Raw genomic sequence first — 20,074 nt, forward strand, 5'->3', positions numbered from 1 at the left:
CTCTCTCTCGCTCTCTCTCTCTCTCTTGCTGGCTCTCTCTCTCTCTCTTGCTCTCTCTCTTGCTCTCTCTCGCTCTCTCTCTCTTGCTGGCTCTCTCTCTCTCTCTCTCTCTCTCTCTCTCTCTCTCTCTCTCTCTCTCTCTCTCATGAACTAGACAGGTCAGATCTGTGTTTCCTTACTGTCTGCAAAGAACATAGTGACATCTACTGTGCGTACACTTTCGAGTACCGTGTCTGAAGATAAGAACTACAGCCCCCATCATCATCGACTCCTCACGTACGTTGAGTCGTTGACGTACGCTGGCTTGTTTTGACCGTTTGTTTCGATATCCGGCTCCTAAACCTTGTCGATGTGCTGGACGTTTTAACTGAGAGGTAGGTGTAAATTTTTTCCCCAACATTCGGCGTACTGAAATCCGATTAATAACCCTCTGGTCTGCAACTGAGTTATGTTGAAACGGTAATCTAAACCACTAAATCTACCTAAGTACAGTCTTTTAGTTCCTTGTCTAGTCGGCTAGGATGTTAGCCAGCTGGACTACTCTTGGCTAAAACGTAGCTAGGTTAGCGTTAGGTTAGTTAGCTATCTTAGCTACCTAGCTATGTTGGCTACCTAGCTACCTCTTTGGTTAGCTAGCTTGATATCTAGCTGTTTATCTGCGTGTTCTGTTTGCTAACCTAGCTAACGCTATGTTCCTGATCATTCAAGCTACCAAAGTTTACTATATTGTTAGTTAACGTGCAGAGCAAGTCCCATCGATGAAAGCTGTGAATCTTTTGAGCACTCTGTGCTACTGGTGCTATTGGTGTGTCAGTCAACTTGTGTTTCTAGTTTACTGTTTAATCGTAGTTGGCTGGTAGCTAAGCGACAACAATGTTGTAAAAAGTACAATTAAGGCGTTATAATTTTTCCGCGTGAATGGCTCGTTTGTTGCTAATCAGATAGTTTAGGAGTTTACTAACTTGAGGGGCTAATGTCTTATAAATTCGTTACGACGTTTATTAACATTTCAATCACTTCAAGTAAACACTAGCTATTGTTATTTTCGTTAGGTAACGAGCTTACTTTATAACAAACGCATTCATGTTAAGAATACAAATATCAGTTTTTCAAGTAGTGAAACTCTGCACTGAATGAGTAACATTTCGTGGAGAATTACAGCTAGATCCTTGTTTGGGGCTGTGCAGAATTAGATAACCTGGAATCACATCATAATATTCACCCACCAATAACTAGTTTTATTCGGGTCTTTGTCTGCAGGACCATGGTCCTCTGATTTCAGGCCCCTTTTGTGTGCATGGGAGTTTGTGTGCAAAAGAGAGAGAAAAGGTGGAAGATTCAGGGAGTCTGGCTGTCTTACCATGGCTGACGGAACCAGTGATGACGATGTCATTCATCTGGCCAGTTTCAACACACATCGCAGCCAAGGTTTCTGTCACATTCCTATACTACGTTTGTATAACCCTCTGTAAATCTAGCTATGATTGTCTTGTAACAGATTCAGTACCAAAGCTTTGATAACATGGGTTAAGATAAAATATAACATTTGTGGAAATTCAGTGTAAGTTTGAATGCTTCATATGAAGGGACCACAGTGCCTTGTCTTGGAGCAGATGTGGACTTATTGCATGCATTTCTTTTTGTGTGTTCTCATTAGGTAACAGATCAACAGGGAGCACCTACATAACCATATCTGATGATTCTGAGGATGAGCTGGTCACACTTGTGGCAAATGATTCTGTTGTGGTCAGAGATGATGATGATGATGATGATGATGATAAAGATGAAGTTAGCATTTTGGAGGTATGTAAAACTGAGCATGTGTCACCAAAGTTAAACACTGGTCAAATTGTATAGATGCAAAAGGTTTTTAATAACGTTATACAGTTTCTGTGGTAGTTTTATCAGGAAGCTTGTCTGCTGTTTTGTCTTCGTCAGCCACAGGTACTGCCTCTTCGCAGCCTGATCCGGCCTGCTGCTCAGTGGGGGGGCAGCATAGCCCAGATCCAGGCCTCTGCGCCAGTCCCACACCCAGTGGACTTGCAACTTCCCCAGACCTCTGTAGCACCTGCACAGCCCACATCAGGAAATGAAGCCATAGGTGTCTTTACCACGGACCAGAACCCTGTACCTTCCACGTCTAGAGACAGACCTCACTTTGCTGCTGCAGGGTCGATACCCCTACTTAACGGGCCTGTGCCTGCTGCACACCCTTCAGACTGGGGCACTTCTCTTTTCACCCCACCTGTCGCCGAACTACCAGCTCACCCGGGCATGGATGTCCAGATGGCAGAAGGCAATCTGCAGAGAACTGAAAGGTACACAGGGGCTGCTGCCCCAATCCCCACTCAGGAACCACCCTTGGTCCAGCCCCAGCCTGTGCAGGTGGCACCAGAGCCCGAGGCAGCCATGCTCCAGCCTGAGGACCAGCAGCGGGTTGCTCCGCCCTCCCCCGCAAGCTTACTGGCACTGGCCGATGACGAGAGGCCTGGCCCCTCAACAGCCATGGTGCCTCCAGTACCACAGGCCTCTGAGCAGAATGGTATTGAGGTGCTTGTGAAGAAAGTGGTGAGTCTTCTAGTAGTATCTACATGTACCTCGCCCCTCGCTGGATCAGTGAGCATCATCTGTGTGATTTGATATCCTTTTAAATACTGACTTTAATATTATGTAAATCCCTTAATGTTGACTAAGCAATACTTTATTCAGGTAGCCTGCAGTAACGCTCGTTCACAATTTGTGGAATGTGAAACTTGAGAGCATATCTGTTCAAGTATTCTAGGCTGCTCTTCGATCTCCCTGACACTTACATTGTTGACATGCTCAGTGGTACGACTGATCAAAATGAATAACTGCATTAATTATTCCATATAACAAACATGCAGCCTCAAGACAAAGAGTGGGCCGACTGTGATCATTATTCTGACCACAGCTGTCATTGGCTTTAAGAATAACATACTACCTTATTTACATAAAAGCTTGTAAATGCACAATGTCCCATGAAAAAAACATTCAAATTAGTCGTTTCCCCCGCCCCCCACAATAGATCAATTTGCTGCTGAATGTAGCTAGCAGGCATATGCAATCACTCCTGAAGATAGCCTAGACAGGTTTAAACAGTCAACACATTCCATGTTAGTTTGGTAATGATTCTTTACTTATTAATATTATTAAAGTAAATGCTTGAATATAGGATGTAAAAAAAAGAAAACTACAATTTTCATCAATAAAAAAAATCTAAAATTTACTAGACATTTAAAACAGTGACTGCCATCTGACAGGTTTATCAGACTGCTTCACCCATCTGTGTTGAAAAATATACATTAAAAATGTAAATGTATATAAATCAGTCTACTTATACTATACCCCTCCACGTACACGTGGATTAAATGAATTTTTAATCTAATAAAAATGATTTAAAACACAAGTCTGACAGAATTAGAGATTTGAAGTGGTCAGACCTTCCATAGAAATCTGTATTAGACTAGATTCCAACATATGGATTGCACATCTGCCTCATTAAAATTGTATTTTCATATCTAAAACAGACTGATCATCAGCACAGTATACATGAGTACATCAGAACTACTGAAGGTCTCTAGTGAAGTTGTTGATTTTTCTGGCATTTTTATTTTTTAATTTTCATTCTATGACCATGAAAATAAAAATATATTATTTTACTTTATACATTTTTTAAATTGAATTTCATGTTTAAGGAACAGCTGTAGGGACAGGAACAGGATAATCTGGCTATATAGACTCTGAAGCATTTGTTACTGGTCCTATAAGTCTAATACATTTTTTTTTAAGTTGTTATGTATACACCTCCAAGCCTTCCCCATACTCTTCTTTGCAAACCAGGATATGAGCAGCCCTATAAGTCTCTTGTGAGTTCTACCCTTTTTCCGCTGTAATAAACTGCATTCTAATCTCAGCATCTGGTATACTGTTAATACAAAGACCACAGGCTAATGCTCTGCTCGGATTTATGTTGAGTTGTTCACAGGTGCTGTAGCTCCTAATGTGAAATGATGGGGTCCTTGAGATGTGTTCGAGAAAGCTCATTCTAGCCCTCAGCTTTAATCAATGATCAGTTACTTTACAACTGGCATAGTTGTAAGTTGTTTTGGTTCTTACAGGGTCTGGCAAGAAGTTTAGTTTGAATTTTGCTTTAACTTGCATATATTAAGTACTCAGGATCTTTGTAGCTGGGCTAGCTGCACTCTGACATTATGGCATTAGAGTCCTACTCCTGAGGTCCATTACAGCACATTCAGAGATCTTCCATTTTTACAGTTATACCAATTTGATTCATCAAAGGTAGATAAGTCGCTCATGTGCACAGCATGTCAGTATGCTAAATTTTATCATTTTGTTTTACAGCTGGACCTTTTCCCAGATGTACAGGAGGCTTATGTATCAGAACTGATAGAGGGAAGTAACCTCAAAGATTTAAATGTGTAAGCTATCTACTTCCTTCAGTTTGTACCTATATGTTTCTAAATCATTTTAGGTTCATTAGGTAAAAACCTTTTATTTTTTAAAAATCCAGATTATGCAATATGCTGTTGGAGAATCCAGATTATCCAAGGAAAGCAAACTCTGCTCTAACTCAGAGGAGTATGCTCCTTGAGACAAATGACACTGAAATGCAGGTTTGTACAGTATTTCCCCCTTAGCAAGTTTTCAGGCAAAATTGAGACAGTTCTACTGAGGCTTCTCATTTTTGACCTGAGGCTGTAAAATAACACTACTATGTTATGAAAGGACCATTTCTTGAGCTGACCTGTTGAATATTCCAGGGTGGATAAAACTGTTTTTGAGTATTGTTTTCTCATTCAGGAAAGTGAGAACTATTTTGATTACTCCAAGTTGAAAAGTGTTGGGCCAGAGGTTGTCATGCAAGCAGCAGACATGCTCATGGGTGACTTCAAAATGCTCAGCTGCCAGGATATCAAATGGGCCCTGAATTCCCTCAAAGGACACTATGCAATCACCCGCAAGGTACTGAGCAAGGGTGTTACAAGCTTCCCACGGACCTGTCTTTTTTGAGCTCTGGAGCTTGAATTTTCCACATGTGAACACTTGTTGTTGTGTGTTCAAGGCCTTATTTGATGCCCTTAAGAAGTGGCAAGAAAGTTCCACTGATCCCTCAGGGAAGAAGAAGAAGAGGAAAGAGCCCAATGAACGCACCTTTATCGATTTCAAGTTTGAGCAGGGTGACTGCACTTCACTTGCCTCCAAATTTTCTTGGTTGATCATTTTCTACCATATATCTTCAAAAGGCCATTGTAAGAGTTACTGGAATGTTGGTAACCAGTCTCATGTTCCCAGGTTCTTTGAAACTGGAGAGGAAGATGTACTTCCTGGAGAAAAACCGAAGGTGGTGCAGGAGCTTTGGTGCGGTGCTGGAGCCATCTTTAATAAAAGAGCTTCAGTTCTATGAGCAGAAAGCAAAGGAAATGGCCGAGGTACATTTTTGACAGATCCCACTGTTTCAGCAGGCTTTAGATTCCACTTTGCTTTTTCTCTGAAATGCGCCATGAGAGCAAGATCATAACGAGTGGCAGTTTTAAGGATGTGGGAATTAATTGTGAGCTGTGTGGTGCCTTTGACTTCTGCTTCCAGCATGAAGATTTCCTTCTGGCTGTTCAAGTGAATGAGGAGCAGTATCAAAAGGTGGGGCTGAGGAGATACTCCACTGTTAATGACCCATGAAAGGAATTAAGCCATTTTCATTTACAACATTTCTTAGTATATTCCTAGTTGTTGTGGGAGATAACAACTTATTTTATATACCTAATTTTCCAAATGCAATTCTTTCACTCCACTCTTGGCCAAAAGATAAAGCAATGATTGGATTGTCTTCTGTTATAAAATAATATAAATAATATGAAAATTGTTATTAGTGAATGTGATGTTTGCTTTTGGAGTCCTGACCATGAGGAGTAACATCCTTTTCTGCAGTGTTGCAAAAACTGGGTCTGGCAAAATCTTTTGGTTGAGGCGTGGTGGCCAAAGGTGATGTGAGGCCCTGTGCCTGACCTGTGTGTCCTGCAGGATGGTCAGCTGATTGAGTGTGGCTGCTGCTGTGGTGATTTTGCCTTTGAGGAGATGACGCAGTGCTCCGATGGTCATCTCTTCTGTAAGGAGTGCCTGGTGAAGTATGCCCAGGAGGCTGTGTTCGGCTCTGGACGGGTATGTGGCTCGCAAGGCGGGGATTCTGCTCCTCATGCCACAAAGCGTGGTACCAACAGATCATTTTCAGCTGATCATGTATCACGATTACTGTCAGATGATAGTCTTATGGTTTCAATGCTTGTTGCAGTGATGATGGCTGTTGATACATGCTTCCATAAAAGGGCATTGAAATGTTTTGTTTGGACTCTGTCATTGTGGCATGAGCAGATAGACTGCTCCCATTTCAAAGGGAACATAACTGAAAGTCATAAATCATTGACTGGTATTGTGGAAAGCACTTGAAGTGGTTCAGTTGGTATTGGCCTCTTCACTTTGAAATGGGAAGGTGGAGGTGTTTTCCAAACTTTTCTGAAACGCCTTTCACTTTCACACCATATGAATGTTATGTGATTAACACATAGCCCAGTCCCACTTTAAAACACCAAAGTTTTTATTGATATGGCCGCATGCACATGCCCTGCAAGTCCAATCGTGTAGCATTTTGTGTTGTCAGTCGGAGCTGAGCTGCATGGATGGCAGCTGCACCTGCTCCTTCCCCACCAGCGAGCTGGAGAAGGTTCTGCCGGAGAACATCCTCTGCAAGTACTATGAGCGGCAGGCAGAAGAGGCCGTGGCTGCCACTTGCGCAGATGAGCTGGTCAGGTACGTCATCCGCCAGGCCCAGGCGCTCCACGCATATACACACGTCCTCACACCTCTCTGAACACAGAGGCTCCTGAGAATTTCCTCCACTTTGGAAGTGCTGCCCAAGCTGACCTTTTGCCCATTTTCCCTTTCAAGGTGTCCATTTTGCAACTTCCCTGCACTCTTGGATAAAGATATTTCTCTGTTCAGCTGTCCCAATCCTCGCTGCAGAAAGGTTGGTGGTAAAGGTTTTATGATTGATTACAGTTGAATGGAAAGCGCTGATGGCTTGGTGTTAAAGGTAGCAGGGCCCCTTGGTCATCACTAGGTGGTGCTGTGGGCCCATTGGATCGGCTGCCATGGGGGCCAGCACTTTAATGAGGCTGAAGCTTGACCCCTCGTGATGAATTGTGCAGGTATACACGAGCCTAATGGGGTTCCTGTGCTGGCAGGACATCCTCTGCTCACGTGACCCAGGTCATGTGGGAACAAAGAGTCAGGCATTCATCATATTTGCCACAACCCCCGCCACTCTCAAGAGCTTTAAGGCAACTTAACCGTTCTTGATCTGCAATCAACTTAACCATTCTTGATCTGCAACCAAACAGATCAAGGCTCCGATAAATGAAAACATTGCTTCCCATTTGTGAACTGCTTCATTTGTCTCTATTTGGAAGAAGAACCCATTGAAACACATTTTATTTAAACACATTCATTTCATTTAAACATGCCAGTAAAGTTTTGTTCAATGTCTTAAAAGTCGACGTCTTTTGCTGAATTGTGAGAGAAGGGTTTCAGCATACTGTGTGAGCTCTAGGGGTTTTTGGCGTGCGTGCGGGTGGGCGGGCGGGCGGGCGTTTTGGGCGGGTAGTTGTCAGGAATGTACCAGCAGCGGAAAGGGACCTGGCTCCGTGTCTGAGCTGATGGGCAGGGCATGTCAAACACACTGCCATAGCTGTCCCTTCCTCAATTCAGAGGGACAGAGAGATAAGGAACCGCAAAACCTTCACCCTTTGCCGCCTTCTCTTCTTCTTTTTCCTGTCAACTTCTCTCCCTGGCTTGGTAATAACACTGGCCTCTTTGGCATCTCCCCTCATATGCTAAGGGGAAGGAATTAACACTGCAGATGGGAGCTCAGCAGTCCTCAAGGCGTGAATAAAGACAGGGTCGGCTCTTACCCAGAGCTTTTTCACTCAGTGAAAGTCACTTACTCTAAAAGTGCCTTTCGACATAAACTTTCCCCAATGCAAAGTTCCTGGTGACCTACTTTTAGTAAGGTGTTATGGTTTGTTTGTGGCACCCTCAAAGAGTCCAGTGGGATAGACTCACTGTGACTGTCCAATATGTCTTACTGCTACAGAAGGGGGTTAAAAGGAAGAAAAAAAACTCGTGTATGATTAAGGGCATTCCACAGTGGTGAATGACCCACTCAAGGACACTCTCTTTGTACCAGCACTTCATAAACAACTTGGACGGTTTCACTGAAGGAGGAGGAGGCTTAAGGTGGGCAAAACTAATTATGTGATGAGTAGTGTGTAAAGTCTCAGTGGGATTTGTATTTTACCAAATCCTCCACAGCTAGGTTTAATTGGTACTCCCTGTTTAAAAAAATTATTTATTTATTTATTTATTTTTATCTGCCTTTAGGAATTACTACATTTTAAATTCCAGCATACAGGTGTAGTGCACTAATTCTACCACCTGTTCCAGAGTAGTAGTTCTAAGCCAGTAGCTCTTAACCCAAATCTGGGTTAATTGTCCTAATGGTTATTGTATTATACTCTCATATGAGGAGGTGTGTCTCATGAGAGTTAGAAGTTCTTGCTTCTTTCCCACGTTATGCAGAAGGCACTCCATCAGAAATGAAGGCTCAGAGGAGAGCAGGGATGGGGCGCTTTTCCTGCACCCTGCCCAGACCTTCATAAACGCCTGTAGGGTGTGCCTGCTGGGGGTGATGTCTGCCTGGGTGTACCTGCTGGGAACGTTGTCTGGCAGATCCAGTGAGGAACAGGCATGGCTTTCTGCATGCGAGTGTGCTGCGATCTACCGGATCAGAGTGGCTGAGTTAGGAAGAGGGTCCATAGTTCCTGCAGCTCTTGTATATGCTTGTTCTCAGAAGGGGGAAACCCCGCTGCCAATCACACAGGTGTGATGTAATAGCTTGCAATTCCAGGCTTTTCTCTTTGAAGCTTTGAAAGTGCATACAAACCCAGCACCTGCTTGAGCCAGTGCTAGATAGCATGAGCATTTACCCGTCTAACACACTCAGCTTAGCCTGAGCCTGGCATTTAACACTACACTGTAGTGCGTCTCAATTGCTGTGAGCAGTACTCATTGTACAGAATTACAGCACAAACAATGGTTGTTGCCTATAGGAAGGTTCTTTTTCTGTGCTACTAATGTGTCTGCTGAGTTTTATGGTAGGTTTACATGTGTATTATGACCACAAAAAAATGTAGGAGATTTGCAGAAAGGGTGCCTGCTTTTTGTGCAGTACATCCTCATGGTGGCAGTGTTGCTCTGTAGTGCAGAATAAGGTTGCCTCGCCCAGTTCCACAGCTGCTTCTGACTACACACCTCCTCCTCTGGCTGCCCCGTGCCCTGCTCCTCCCCACTCCTGCAGAAAATCACATCCAGAGGGGACGGAGGGAGGGTGAGCGGGAAAAGCCACCCTGCTGGACACACCCTCCAGCAGTTTGGCCCTTGGCTGCCCTCTCCAACACTCCTGATACGTAAAAAGCTATCAGCCTAGGCTTCCATTTTACTGCTTGTCTTTGTTCGTCCTCTTGAGTGTCCCAGGATGGGGTGAGAGGAGAATGGATAGTCTTGGGGGGAGGGGGGGTGTAACACTATGACCCACTTTCTTCCTCTTCCCTGCCCTTTTCTAGTGCTTTATTTGACTTTTTTGTTGGCAGAGAGCAGCTAGGGCTGAGCTGCAGTGATCTGTGTTGAAGGACTATTTCCAAATCCAAATTATCTACTTCTTAATACAAAAAATACAAATTATATGTAAATGATCAGGAGGTAAAAAAAACATGCTGAATGATTTGGTTTGTGAAAAACTGAAAGCTTTTCAGTTGTAATCACTGAAGTCGTAGGGCTTGTGGGTTGCAGTAGCCCTCAGTCTGCAGACTGTTAGAGGACCTCCCAGCTTGCACTGAGAGAGGTTTTCAATGGCCACAGTCAATGGGACCCATGTCGAAGAGCCTTCCACTATGTAAAGCTCTGCAGTCACCCCTGCCTGGGCGGCCAGCGTCCTGCCCCAGCAAGCTGCAGAAACTTGCCCCTCCTCTTCCTCCCAGGTGGCGTGTTCATTCGCAAGGAGGTGTTCCCCCCCCCCCCCCCCCCCCCCCCAACCTTTTTCCTTCCTTGCATAAATACTGATTTTGTTTAGGTTTGACTCAACCCCCATGCCCCTCACCAATGGCCTTCCCCTTGCTGTGCATGCAAGAGTTAGCCTATATAACTGACACGCATTCTCCACCTCAGTATCTATGGGCTAACGCCTCTTTCTGCCACTCTGAGCACCTGATTGGCCAGGCCCAGATCCTTCCAGTTTAAAATGTAGAATAGTTTAAGTTAGACACAGATCTCCCCTCCCCCGCCAACGCACCCATTCTTGTGTGTGCACATTTCAAAATTCAAAAAATGCCATATGTGGTTAGTGAAAACAGAAGTGGGGTTTTTTAAAGACCCACTGTGCTGACCACAGTTTGCTGCTTTTGTGTTTCCTGTGAGTTGTCCATTGTGTTAGCTTTCGTGTATGTGTTCAAACTTTGAGATGCATTACTCTACACTGAAGTGATATGAGAAAAGGAATGGCTCATATTTCTCGTTTGCAGCTCACAGATGTCTGTGGCGGCGTTTTCGCTGCATGTGCGCGCGTTCACTTCTTCTTCCACTTGCTAGTTAGCATTAGCATCCAGCCTTTTATGGCAACTCCATCTACCTGCAGATGTTGGAGAGGAGTTCTAGTTGAGACATGTTGCCTAATCTCCAGAGACCTGAGCTAACTCTGCCTGGCAGCACAAGCCATTCATGAGCCAAGCAAGCCCTGCCCTGCTTCCACACGCCCCGCCTGCACAGTGAAGGAAAAAAACAACCTTACAGTTCGCTCCGTAACTGCGCGTGGCGCGAGTGTGTGCTCATGCGTGGTTTAGCCACTCTCTTCGCTAGGGCCCAGGCAAGACGTAGGCCGGCACACCCCTTCAGAGCACTGCGTACCAAGACGTTAGCGATTGCACATGCAGCAGCCCCCCAATCAGAAGCTCCACTAATGTCTCCTTCTGCCTTATAAGGGCATGCTGCGGCTGGTGTGCTAGGTGGGGGGAGCACGGAAAAGAGACGGAGCTGGACAATGCTCTTACATGCTGCGCATGTCTGCGCTAACATACATATGTTCAACAAACCACATTTGTTTCATGTGGGGCTGTGCAGTACAACAAGGCTGTTGGTGAGAGCCCTTATTCACATGGTACTTGTGCTTGCCTGCCGGTCAGCATTTTGGGCCTGACTGCGGTGTATGGGCATGATCTGCTGCGTGCACCAGTGCAGACCAGGGTGCTGAGGATTCCAAACTGGGTGGGTTGCTCATGAGTTCTCTGCTAACCAGCAGCCGCTAGCTCTGCTCATTGGGGGATAGGAAGCTAGTGCTGCTATGTGCTGACATGAAGTGTCACGTTCTCCTTTGCTTGCAGAGGTAGTTTTTCTCGTTTTTCTTGAAGCTCGGCATGTCGGGATGATATCTTTGACTTGTCACTTTAAAAAAAGTGAACTTGGCATAGATGGCTGCTGACTTCCTGTGTGGCCAAGCTGGCTCCTCTTGATTTTATGCCCTGGGAGTGCTTGTTCCTCCATACATGGCACCTCCAAAGAATGATTTTCTCTCTGGCATTTGGAGGGGTCTCTCTCTCTCTCTCTCTCTCTCTCTCTCTCTCTCTCTCTCTCTCTCTCTCTCGGCTGATTGTAGTGAGATTCATGGTGTAAAATTCAGTTCTGTTGGTATTCCTCAATTTGCCTCTGGAAACATTGGCGCTCAGTAGTTTTCCACTCCCATCACTCATGCATCTGAAGAGTGTTTGCTGTGGTTCCAGCAGGAGTTCACAGTGTGCCAAACAACTTCATAAAGCCAACAGTGCACACAAGCCAAAGTGTACATTTCCAGCATGCCAACCAGGAAGTGGGGCAGGCTTACATGAGCAGAGGACCTGAGAAGGTTTCTGGGCCAGCCCCACCCCTTCCTCAGCACCACTCTGAGCAATCCAGGAAGTGTCAGCTCAGCATAGAGGTGTGCTCCTTCACCAGGATGATGTCAGCATGATGTCACTGCTGTATTTTAGTCTCACTATATAAGCAAGGGTGCTTGCATGCTCACCTTTGATCACAGCACTCGTGTAAGAGTTCATTTCCTTCAGCCTCCTTCACTGTGTTCGCAACTCCAGTCTGCAGCACATAGCCACTGTGCAGCACCTGGTCTTCCCTGCACAAGGCCAAGCCTTCATATATGACTCTTAACTTCAGAAATTAGCTTCCACTGTGTGACCCAGTCTTAGGCTGTTTCTCCGTACTGTATCTGTAGATCACAAAACCTGTTCAAGTACCATTGAAAGCCATTTGAGTTCCAAAGCTAATGGGCTAAATGATATGAAAACATTTTTTAGTTTGAGACTAGTATCATAAAGTTCTTTGTGGATGACTCTTATTTTTGAGGAAGTGAAGAAATATGGAAAGTTTTTGTTGGTGGTGTCACATGAGTTTAAGGGAGATTACTCAGGAAGGAGACAGATCACTTGCTGCAGTTGTGTCTAAATTGCAACAGTGAATGAGTTCAGATGCATGTACTGTGTAGTACAGGTCAATGTTTTGTTTCCAGAAAGGCTATGGTTTGAACAGGCCATATTTGTCTTGACGCACACCCTCCCCTTTAGGTCACTGTTGTTCCACCCTTGCTGTTTCATTGATTTCCATTAGGGGGTGATCCCTCCTCATCCTACTCTTCAGCACAACTCCACACCACCGCTCCGTCTGCCTTTCTGCTTGGCCATCGTCTCTGTTGGTGGAAAAGAGACACCATGTGTCTCACATTTTATGAGCATGTCTATGTTTTGTCAGGAAGATTAAAGCATGCTACATCTGTGAATAATTCCTCTGTCATAAAGAATAGGTACTGAGTAATGCACTTAAAGCTGTTGTATGACCATGTGCTCTAGGGTTGTTTTCAGAGCTGTGGTTCACCTCTGACCGTCAGTGCTGAGGACAGTTGTCTACCCGTGTCCTGCTTCTCCAAGCTGTCACATGTCATATGCTTTCAGCATTAAAATTCACTGTCAACTTTAAATATTTATATTGGTGGAATTTAGCAGAGGGGGGCTGTTTCCAGGCAACTCTCAGCAGAGGGAGAGAAGACGCTCCATGGGCAGTGGCCACATCTGTTGGGTATGTGTGTCTGTCTGTGGAGGGGTGTGGAACGGAGAGGAGAGGAGGTTGGTGCTGTTTAAAGCTGTGACATGGCAGCTGCTCTCACACAATGTGTGCTCTTTATCTCCAGTGTCAGAGTGCTACACTGTAACAGTGTGGAAATTAGCACAACTAAGGCCAGTCTTTAACACACCAAAAACCTGTCCCTAAACTTGTGGAGGGTGGCCTTATGTGAAAGGCAAAAAATCCAGGATTGATGAAGTAGCATGGTGAATTGGTCTCAGAGGCAACACAGCTGCGTCCTGCACATGCCGATTTCTTGTGCCAAGACGTCGGTTGTGTGAACTGTGTAGGCGTCTGGACTGCATTCTAACCCGGTTTCACACATCCCCAGGTCTGGGGCTTTGCCAGCACCCAGGCCAGATGTCCTTCAGAGCCAGCTGAAAGGCCCAGCATCATGGGTAAGCATGACTAAAACAGAACAGATGAAGGTACTGTATCCAGGCAACCAGCCTGGGTGATGGGTGCAGCCAGCTAGCTGCTCCTGTCTGCAAACGCACAGGGCCGCCACGCTGCCCTTGCATGTGAAGTCTCACAGAGACTGTTTGTAGGTGTGTGGGGAACATTAGCACAGGGGGCATGAGCGAGGCAGATGTGCAGCGAGCTTCACTCATTTACTGTAGTGTAGGCATAGTTCAGCTCCTAGCCTTTGTGCCGTTGACCCGTGCTGTGTTGTCTGAAGGCCTTCCTATGAATCCCAAAAGAGTGCCGGCAATACAGGTCCCAGCACTGCTGCTAGAGGAGACTTGGATGCGGTGCAGGGAACTTAGAACACTTCCTAACACACAAATCCAGTTGAGCACATGCTATGCATAAACAAAATACTGTCCACCACCACTCTGTACATTTAACATGGAGGCTTGTCTCTGTCACCCCTTCTTTCTACAGGAAAGCTGCCGGAGGTGCCATGTGGTATGGAAGGAACATGCAGGGAAGACCTGCGAGCAGGTCTTGGAGAGGGACGAGATCCGGCTGCGAGTGGCCTTGTAAGTTCCTGTCTGATAAACTTTAGCCAGGGCCCTGCCTCGCTGTAGCTCAGCGTTTGGCCTGGCAAGGCTCTTGCCTATGCCCTCCACCATCAAAGCGGTTGTTAATGACATCATTGGAGTCTGCCTTCATCAATAAGCACTTCTCATGACTTCTAACTGAGGTCTCTACAAACATGACTGTGCACTCCAAAGCTTTCCTGTTATGCAGGTGTACAGTCTGTCCAGCTGCCATTGACCCATTGCAGTGCTACATTTTTATAAGGAGGAAGAGAGGATAATGGAGGCCTGTGTAAATATGTTTAGCGGCACAGCATGCTCTTGCGGCTGGTCACTTCCTGGACTGGCCAGGATGTGGAGCAGTGCTGCTTCCTTCCTGTCCCTGTCTGGAGGAAGCAGGCGGCTCAGTGGCAGCTATCCTGTTTACCCCGCGTCCTTGACACCTTTTTGCTTCCTCCCACAGGAAGAACGGCTCTGCAGTGAGGTTAAATTAGACACGTTGCTATGTAATTTTCTTTAGTAACATTTTCTGACCGATCCAAGGTGAGGCTGTGGTTGCAGCTAAACCCCATGCTGTTGTCTTCTTGTCTCTCCCACCACAGCGAGGAGCGGATGACGGCAGCACGCATCAGGAAGTGCCACCAGTGCTCGGCGGGCCTGGTCAAGTCTGAGGGCTGCAACCGCATGTCGTGCCGCTGTGGGGCCTTCATGTGCTACCTCTGCCGCCAGCCCATCAGCGGCTACAACCACTTCTGCCAGCACGCACGCTCGCCCGGGGCCCCCTGCCGCCACTGCAAGAGGTGTTCGCTGTGGACAGACCCCACGGTGAACAGCTTCCCCTCTACACCTGTGTGCACAGACAAGACACACACACACACACACACCCCCCTTCAGATCCCTCTGTCCCCTTCTCTTTCTCGTGCCCGCTCCCTTCTGTCTCTCTCTTCCTCCCCCTAGTCTCAGTGAGGCTCTGGTCTCAGGTGAACGCTTCTCATTGGAGCCCATTATGTAAGTGCAGTAACCTGATACTCCACGTCTGCTGGGCTTCACCCTTTGTGCCAAGTTGTTGAACTTCTGAGTAAACACATGCATGCAGTCACAACCTGTTCCAGCTTTGTGATAGCACTGTATATACACCGGGGCCCATTTAGGACTTGAGTTACAACTGTTTCATGAATACTAGTAAGCACTCCAGTAATGTAGCTCATGTTATTGCTCATCACAGGCCTTTGAATACAGGGAGAGGACAGTCATGTGTGCACCACAGCTTCCTGGCCATGTCAGCTACTCTTAGGCTCTATAATGGATAAGTAGGAACTCCATCTGCAAATCGGAGCTGAATAATGGCCAAGTACAAATTACCGAACTCATCATGTATTATTTACACCCAGCTTTGGAGGCTTTTTACACTAAACATTTTGATGCTCTGTGAGAACAGATGAGGACCCCAGCATACTGGAATATGCTCATAAAACTGTATTCACAGCACCCTGCTCAATTCTGTCCACCTGGAGTTTTTAAAGGTTTGTGTGTTCCTTTTATAATCGGAAATGTCTTGTCAATTCTCTAAACTGTTAAGAATTTAATTTATAAATTAACACTGTTATTTTGGCCATGGGCTGTCCCAGTGGCTCCCTGGGTATGCCATTACATACAGAGCCTTACCATGCACATTTCAGCTTCTTTGTGCTGGACCGATGAAGCAGAACTACCAGGTCCATTGGCTGGTCCTGTTTGCCTGGCCTGTGCTTCAGCTTAACTCTAACCCTGGCAAGAGAGGGGTTGGGTTTGGCCAGGAGTGTTCACTGTCCTCGGAGTACAATAATCGGAGAACTGTCAGGAACCTTAGCATTCACGTTCTCTCTCAAAGAATGATTTTTCTCTCTGGCATATCTCTCTCTCCCTCTCTCTCTCTTTCTCTCTTTCTCTTTCTCATATGTATACTCTTGTGAGCATGTGATCTCTCACTCACCTTCTTACGCACACAGTATCTCTCTTGCTCTTTCTCAGTCCCTTACTCTTTGTGTGTCTTTAGCAAGATGATGAGAGAATTATCCAGGAGATCCAGAAGGAGGGTGAAGCTGAATTGAACAAGAAGAGCAGTCTGGCAGGTGGGAGAGTCTGTCTGTCTGTCTGTCTGTCTGTCTGTCTCACCCCTCATTTCAGTATTTTGTTACACCTGTCAGGTATCATTAACTATAAACAGCAGAGCTTGAATAGCCACTAATTACACCACCGCTCCCTCAGATGCCACCGGGAAGAGAGTGGGTCCTCCTCCGGAGCCTGTCCCTGCTAAAAGACCTCGGGTGATGCAGGCTGTAGCCCCTAACGCTGTGCGACCGCCCCTCCTCATCCCACAGGTGATGCTGCCGGGTCCCGGTGCACAGCGCCTCTTCCTGCAGCCCGTTGCTGCCCCCTATGTGCCGCCGCTGCCCAACATGGGCCCCGCCAACTATAACATCCCTAACTTCGACTTTAACCTGCCTATGCACTATGGCCCACCACACCGCTTCTTCAGACCCATCTGAAGACGTGGAACGTGTGAGCGACTCTTAGTACCCAACGCTGCCTAGACCCTCGCTCATTTTCTTTTTCTAGCATGGTGGTTCAGGAGACAGAGACCTAATTTTCTCCAGAGCGTGGAACTGCAGCAGAGTGCCTATTCCACTTGCTTCTTCTCATTTCTTTGGAAAGGTGTTTTTTTTTTTTGTTGTTTTTTTTTGTTGTTTTTTTTTTTTTTTACAGAATGTGGAACTCATGCACACAAGAGGATATGTTTTAATTTGAATAAAATATGTTTATGGACTTGTAATTTGTTGTTTGTTTATTGCTGTAATAGGACTCAGCATTTAAAAGTAAGTGTTAAAATGAACATATAAATGAACCCTCATTCTGAGCTACAGAGAACAATCTAGAGTAAAGAAACCAGCCATAACCTTCCAGCAGGCATTTCTTATTGCAGTTTGTTAGGCATTGTAGTGTGGGTTAACCGACTCTGTCCATATTGATGCCTTTTAGGGAATTCCCCGTCCCCACTCCCATTTTGTAGGTTAATGTTTTGTTGTTTAGATAAAATCTCTAAGTTGTCAGTTAAAAGTTGTCCTCTACTCCATCTAAGGAAAACTGTTGTTGGGAAGAGCTGCATGCAAAGAACTGGAGTCTCTTATCTGCCCGTTCGTTATGTGGCAGATATGTTCCTGTCTGAAATCATTTGCATAGTTAATTTTACTGTTTATATTTGTCACATATTTTTGCATATTATTTTATCAGATCATCCGGAGGTGCTGTGGAAATGCTTCATGGGGAAAAGACCTTTTTTCTTCTGTCAGCTCACTGTTCACTGCTCTGATCACACTGAGAGATCAGTTCATTCTTTACCACCTGTTGGACTTGGTTTTGATACCCTGGTATGGTTGTTGCCTTCAGCCTTCGTCACACTTCCACTCCAGGAAGCTGGCACTGGGCCCTTGGGTCAGAAATACATGCCACTGCAGACACACAACTAAAGAGGTGGGGGGTTTGGGGTCAAGTCTAGTTCTGTGCAGTGCTGTAGTTCTCTGAAAGGAATGCAGAGTCAATTCCTGTACAGCCAGTAGAGCAAGTCAGGCTACAGAGTTCTAAGAAAAAGAACTTGTTAAGACAGATTTCAAGTGAGCACCTCTAGACTGAAGTGTTCAGTGAGTCTTGTCGTGATGTGGACTTCACAAACAAAAAAAGACGTAAGCTTCTAACAGCTTGACAGTGAGTGGTCCTTGAGATTGTGTGGTGTTCCCTCAGGTTTATGGAACCTGGCTCTTGTACTGTTTGTAACCTTAAGGGAGCTTGGTTTGACAATGACTTCCACCTGCTAGCTAGGCCACTAGGTCAGCCCTACAGGTATGGAGTGCTGAACACTGCAGGTAGCTCTGAGGTAGCACTGCCAGAGAGGCTGCTGAAAATGGAGGTAAGCCTTTGAGTCTTCCTGCATTTAACTGGGTCAGTAAAATGACTATGGGGCTTGGACTTGAACGTTTGTAAAACTGCTTTGTGACATCTGTCGTAAAAAGCGTTATATAAATAAATTTTGATTTTTACATTTTTTTTTTTTTTTTAAAGTTCAAGTGTACTTGCTGGTAGGAGTCTTTCACTCAGTCCATCCAGTTGATCACAATGTTTGTTTTATATACCATTATCTTAGATGTACATGTGAGAACTGCTGTTTGTATACAGTAGATAATATGCTATAGTGGTTGATTATAGCAATAGTGTAAAGATGCTATCTCGCGATTCACAGTGTCTATGAAGCTCAGAATCTAATTATCTCTATTTTTATGGACTCATGGAGAATTCAGAGAAACAGATCAGCGAATGTCTCAAAATTGCACATAGCTGTTGTGTAACTGCAATGTTTCATTTTTGTGTCTTTTTTTTTTTTTTTTTTTTTTTTTTTTTTGCTTTCCTTGTGCATTTTTTCCTCTGTCAACTTTTGGTCAAGATGAACAATCGCCATCCTTCCTTGGTCACCATAGCAATACCTTTTACTTGTGTGACAATGACAGCAATGTTCCAAATCTTTCCCTACCCACCACCCTACATTTACTGCCTGTGCCACCTGTGATTGACATGTATGGTTAGTGAGACTGTGTAACATACATATGCTCTCCTGAACCTTGCTTTGTGTCTGGCCAGATAAAGCTAATGCCAGTTGTGGAGAAGCCTGCTTACCCTGGGGTATAATACTATAGCCATTAAAGGTCGTGAGGGCCATCTCCCCCATCACAGTGCCTTAGGGGGTGGTCAAATGTAGCATGAAGCTTTCTGATTAACTTCTTGGGGTCAGTGCCTGTCATGTGATGGCTGCAGCTGCTGCCCATATCTTATGATGTCATTAAAAGAAGGAGCCTCTTTGGCTCATATAAGTACTGTGAAAGGGACATTCTAGGGAATTGCAGACTCTCAACCTTGGTGATTAGGTATGAGATGTGATGTCTGTGTGAGCATATTTGTTCCTATTTTCATCACTTTCTCCAAAGCTACTGGGAAATGCCACATCAATTTGTTTTAACTTTGTTTGACTTCCATTTTACTGCTTCACTGAAAGCTTTTGAATATGTTTTTCTGTAACATTCTGTGGTTATTTTTGCAGTTGAAGAGTACCATTGTTAACCATTCAGACAAGTATGTTGCCAGTTTAAGAAAGTATATCTACATTACTATTACTCTTTGTTGAATTCTACTGGATTTTTACTAGCATACGTGTGGAATGAAAATACACAGCATTCTGATTTGAAATATTTTTCCCTTGAAATATATTTTTGAGTTAAAATATATTTTTTGTCCTATTAAATAAATTTTCCTTGCTTCAGTTCCCTTGATGATATAACTCACCCCTTGCCAAGGAATACAGCACACATACATCTGAAACAGTGCAGTGGTGGGCCTTTCTCATTTAATATAATTAAAGGTCAGGAACCTGCAATCTACTTGAGTCAGCCAATGACATGTCAAACCCATTCCCATTCATTTACATCCCTTGCCTGCAATATCTGCCTGACTATGGGAGTATCTAACACAAGATGCCTGTTTTGAACAATAGTCCATCCTCCACCTTTGATTTTGAGATGTAGAGCCTGGATCAGCCCCACCCCCTCTGTTTCCCCAGAACAGGCACACATGCCTTCATTTTCAAGCTACAAGCTCTTAGTTGCCATGGAAACGTTCAACTATGATAGCACCCGGGTTGAAGATTACTTAACCCTTTCATTTACCTTTTTCTCAGGGGCTACACCACCCAAGCTTTGTACAGA

At 45.0% G+C, this 20,074-nt stretch overlaps 1 protein-coding gene across 1 annotated transcript; it reads left to right on the plus strand.

Annotated features, from left to right (window-relative positions):
• The first annotated feature begins 268 nt into the window (after positions 1-268).
• rnf216 (ring finger protein 216) lies at positions 269-19,559 on the plus strand. Its single transcript, XM_026997965.2, has 17 exons — positions 269-374; positions 1,261-1,428; positions 1,658-1,803; positions 1,939-2,568; positions 4,384-4,460; positions 4,553-4,655; positions 4,843-5,004; positions 5,105-5,219; positions 5,335-5,471; positions 5,629-5,679; positions 6,061-6,198; positions 6,695-6,843; positions 6,982-7,060; positions 14,191-14,288; positions 14,891-15,113; positions 16,324-16,399; positions 16,536-19,559. The coding sequence occupies exons 2-17, from the start codon at positions 1,362-1,364 to the stop codon at positions 16,814-16,816; spliced, it is 2,532 nt and encodes an 843-aa protein (XP_026853766.2). The 5' UTR covers positions 269-374; positions 1,261-1,361; the 3' UTR covers positions 16,817-19,559.
• Positions 19,560-20,074: the final 515 nt, after the last annotated feature.

Source organism: Electrophorus electricus, chromosome 8 (genome assembly GCF_013358815.1).
Source record: "Electrophorus electricus isolate fEleEle1 chromosome 8, fEleEle1.pri, whole genome shotgun sequence".
Classification (NCBI taxonomy): Eukaryota; Metazoa; Chordata; class Actinopteri; order Gymnotiformes; family Gymnotidae; genus Electrophorus; species Electrophorus electricus.

Coding starts and splice junctions, on each gene's coding strand:
- rnf216 (XM_026997965.2), top strand. CDS start 1,362: ATGGCTGACGGAACCAGTGATGACGATGTCATTCATCTGGCCAGTTTC. Junction 2,569..4,383: donor AGGTGCTTGTGAAGAAAGTG/GTGAGTCTTCTA, acceptor TTTGTTTTACAG/CTGGACCTTTTCCCAGATGT. Junction 5,005..5,104: donor ACTATGCAATCACCCGCAAG/GTACTGAGCAAG, acceptor TGTGTGTTCAAG/GCCTTATTTGATGCCCTTAA.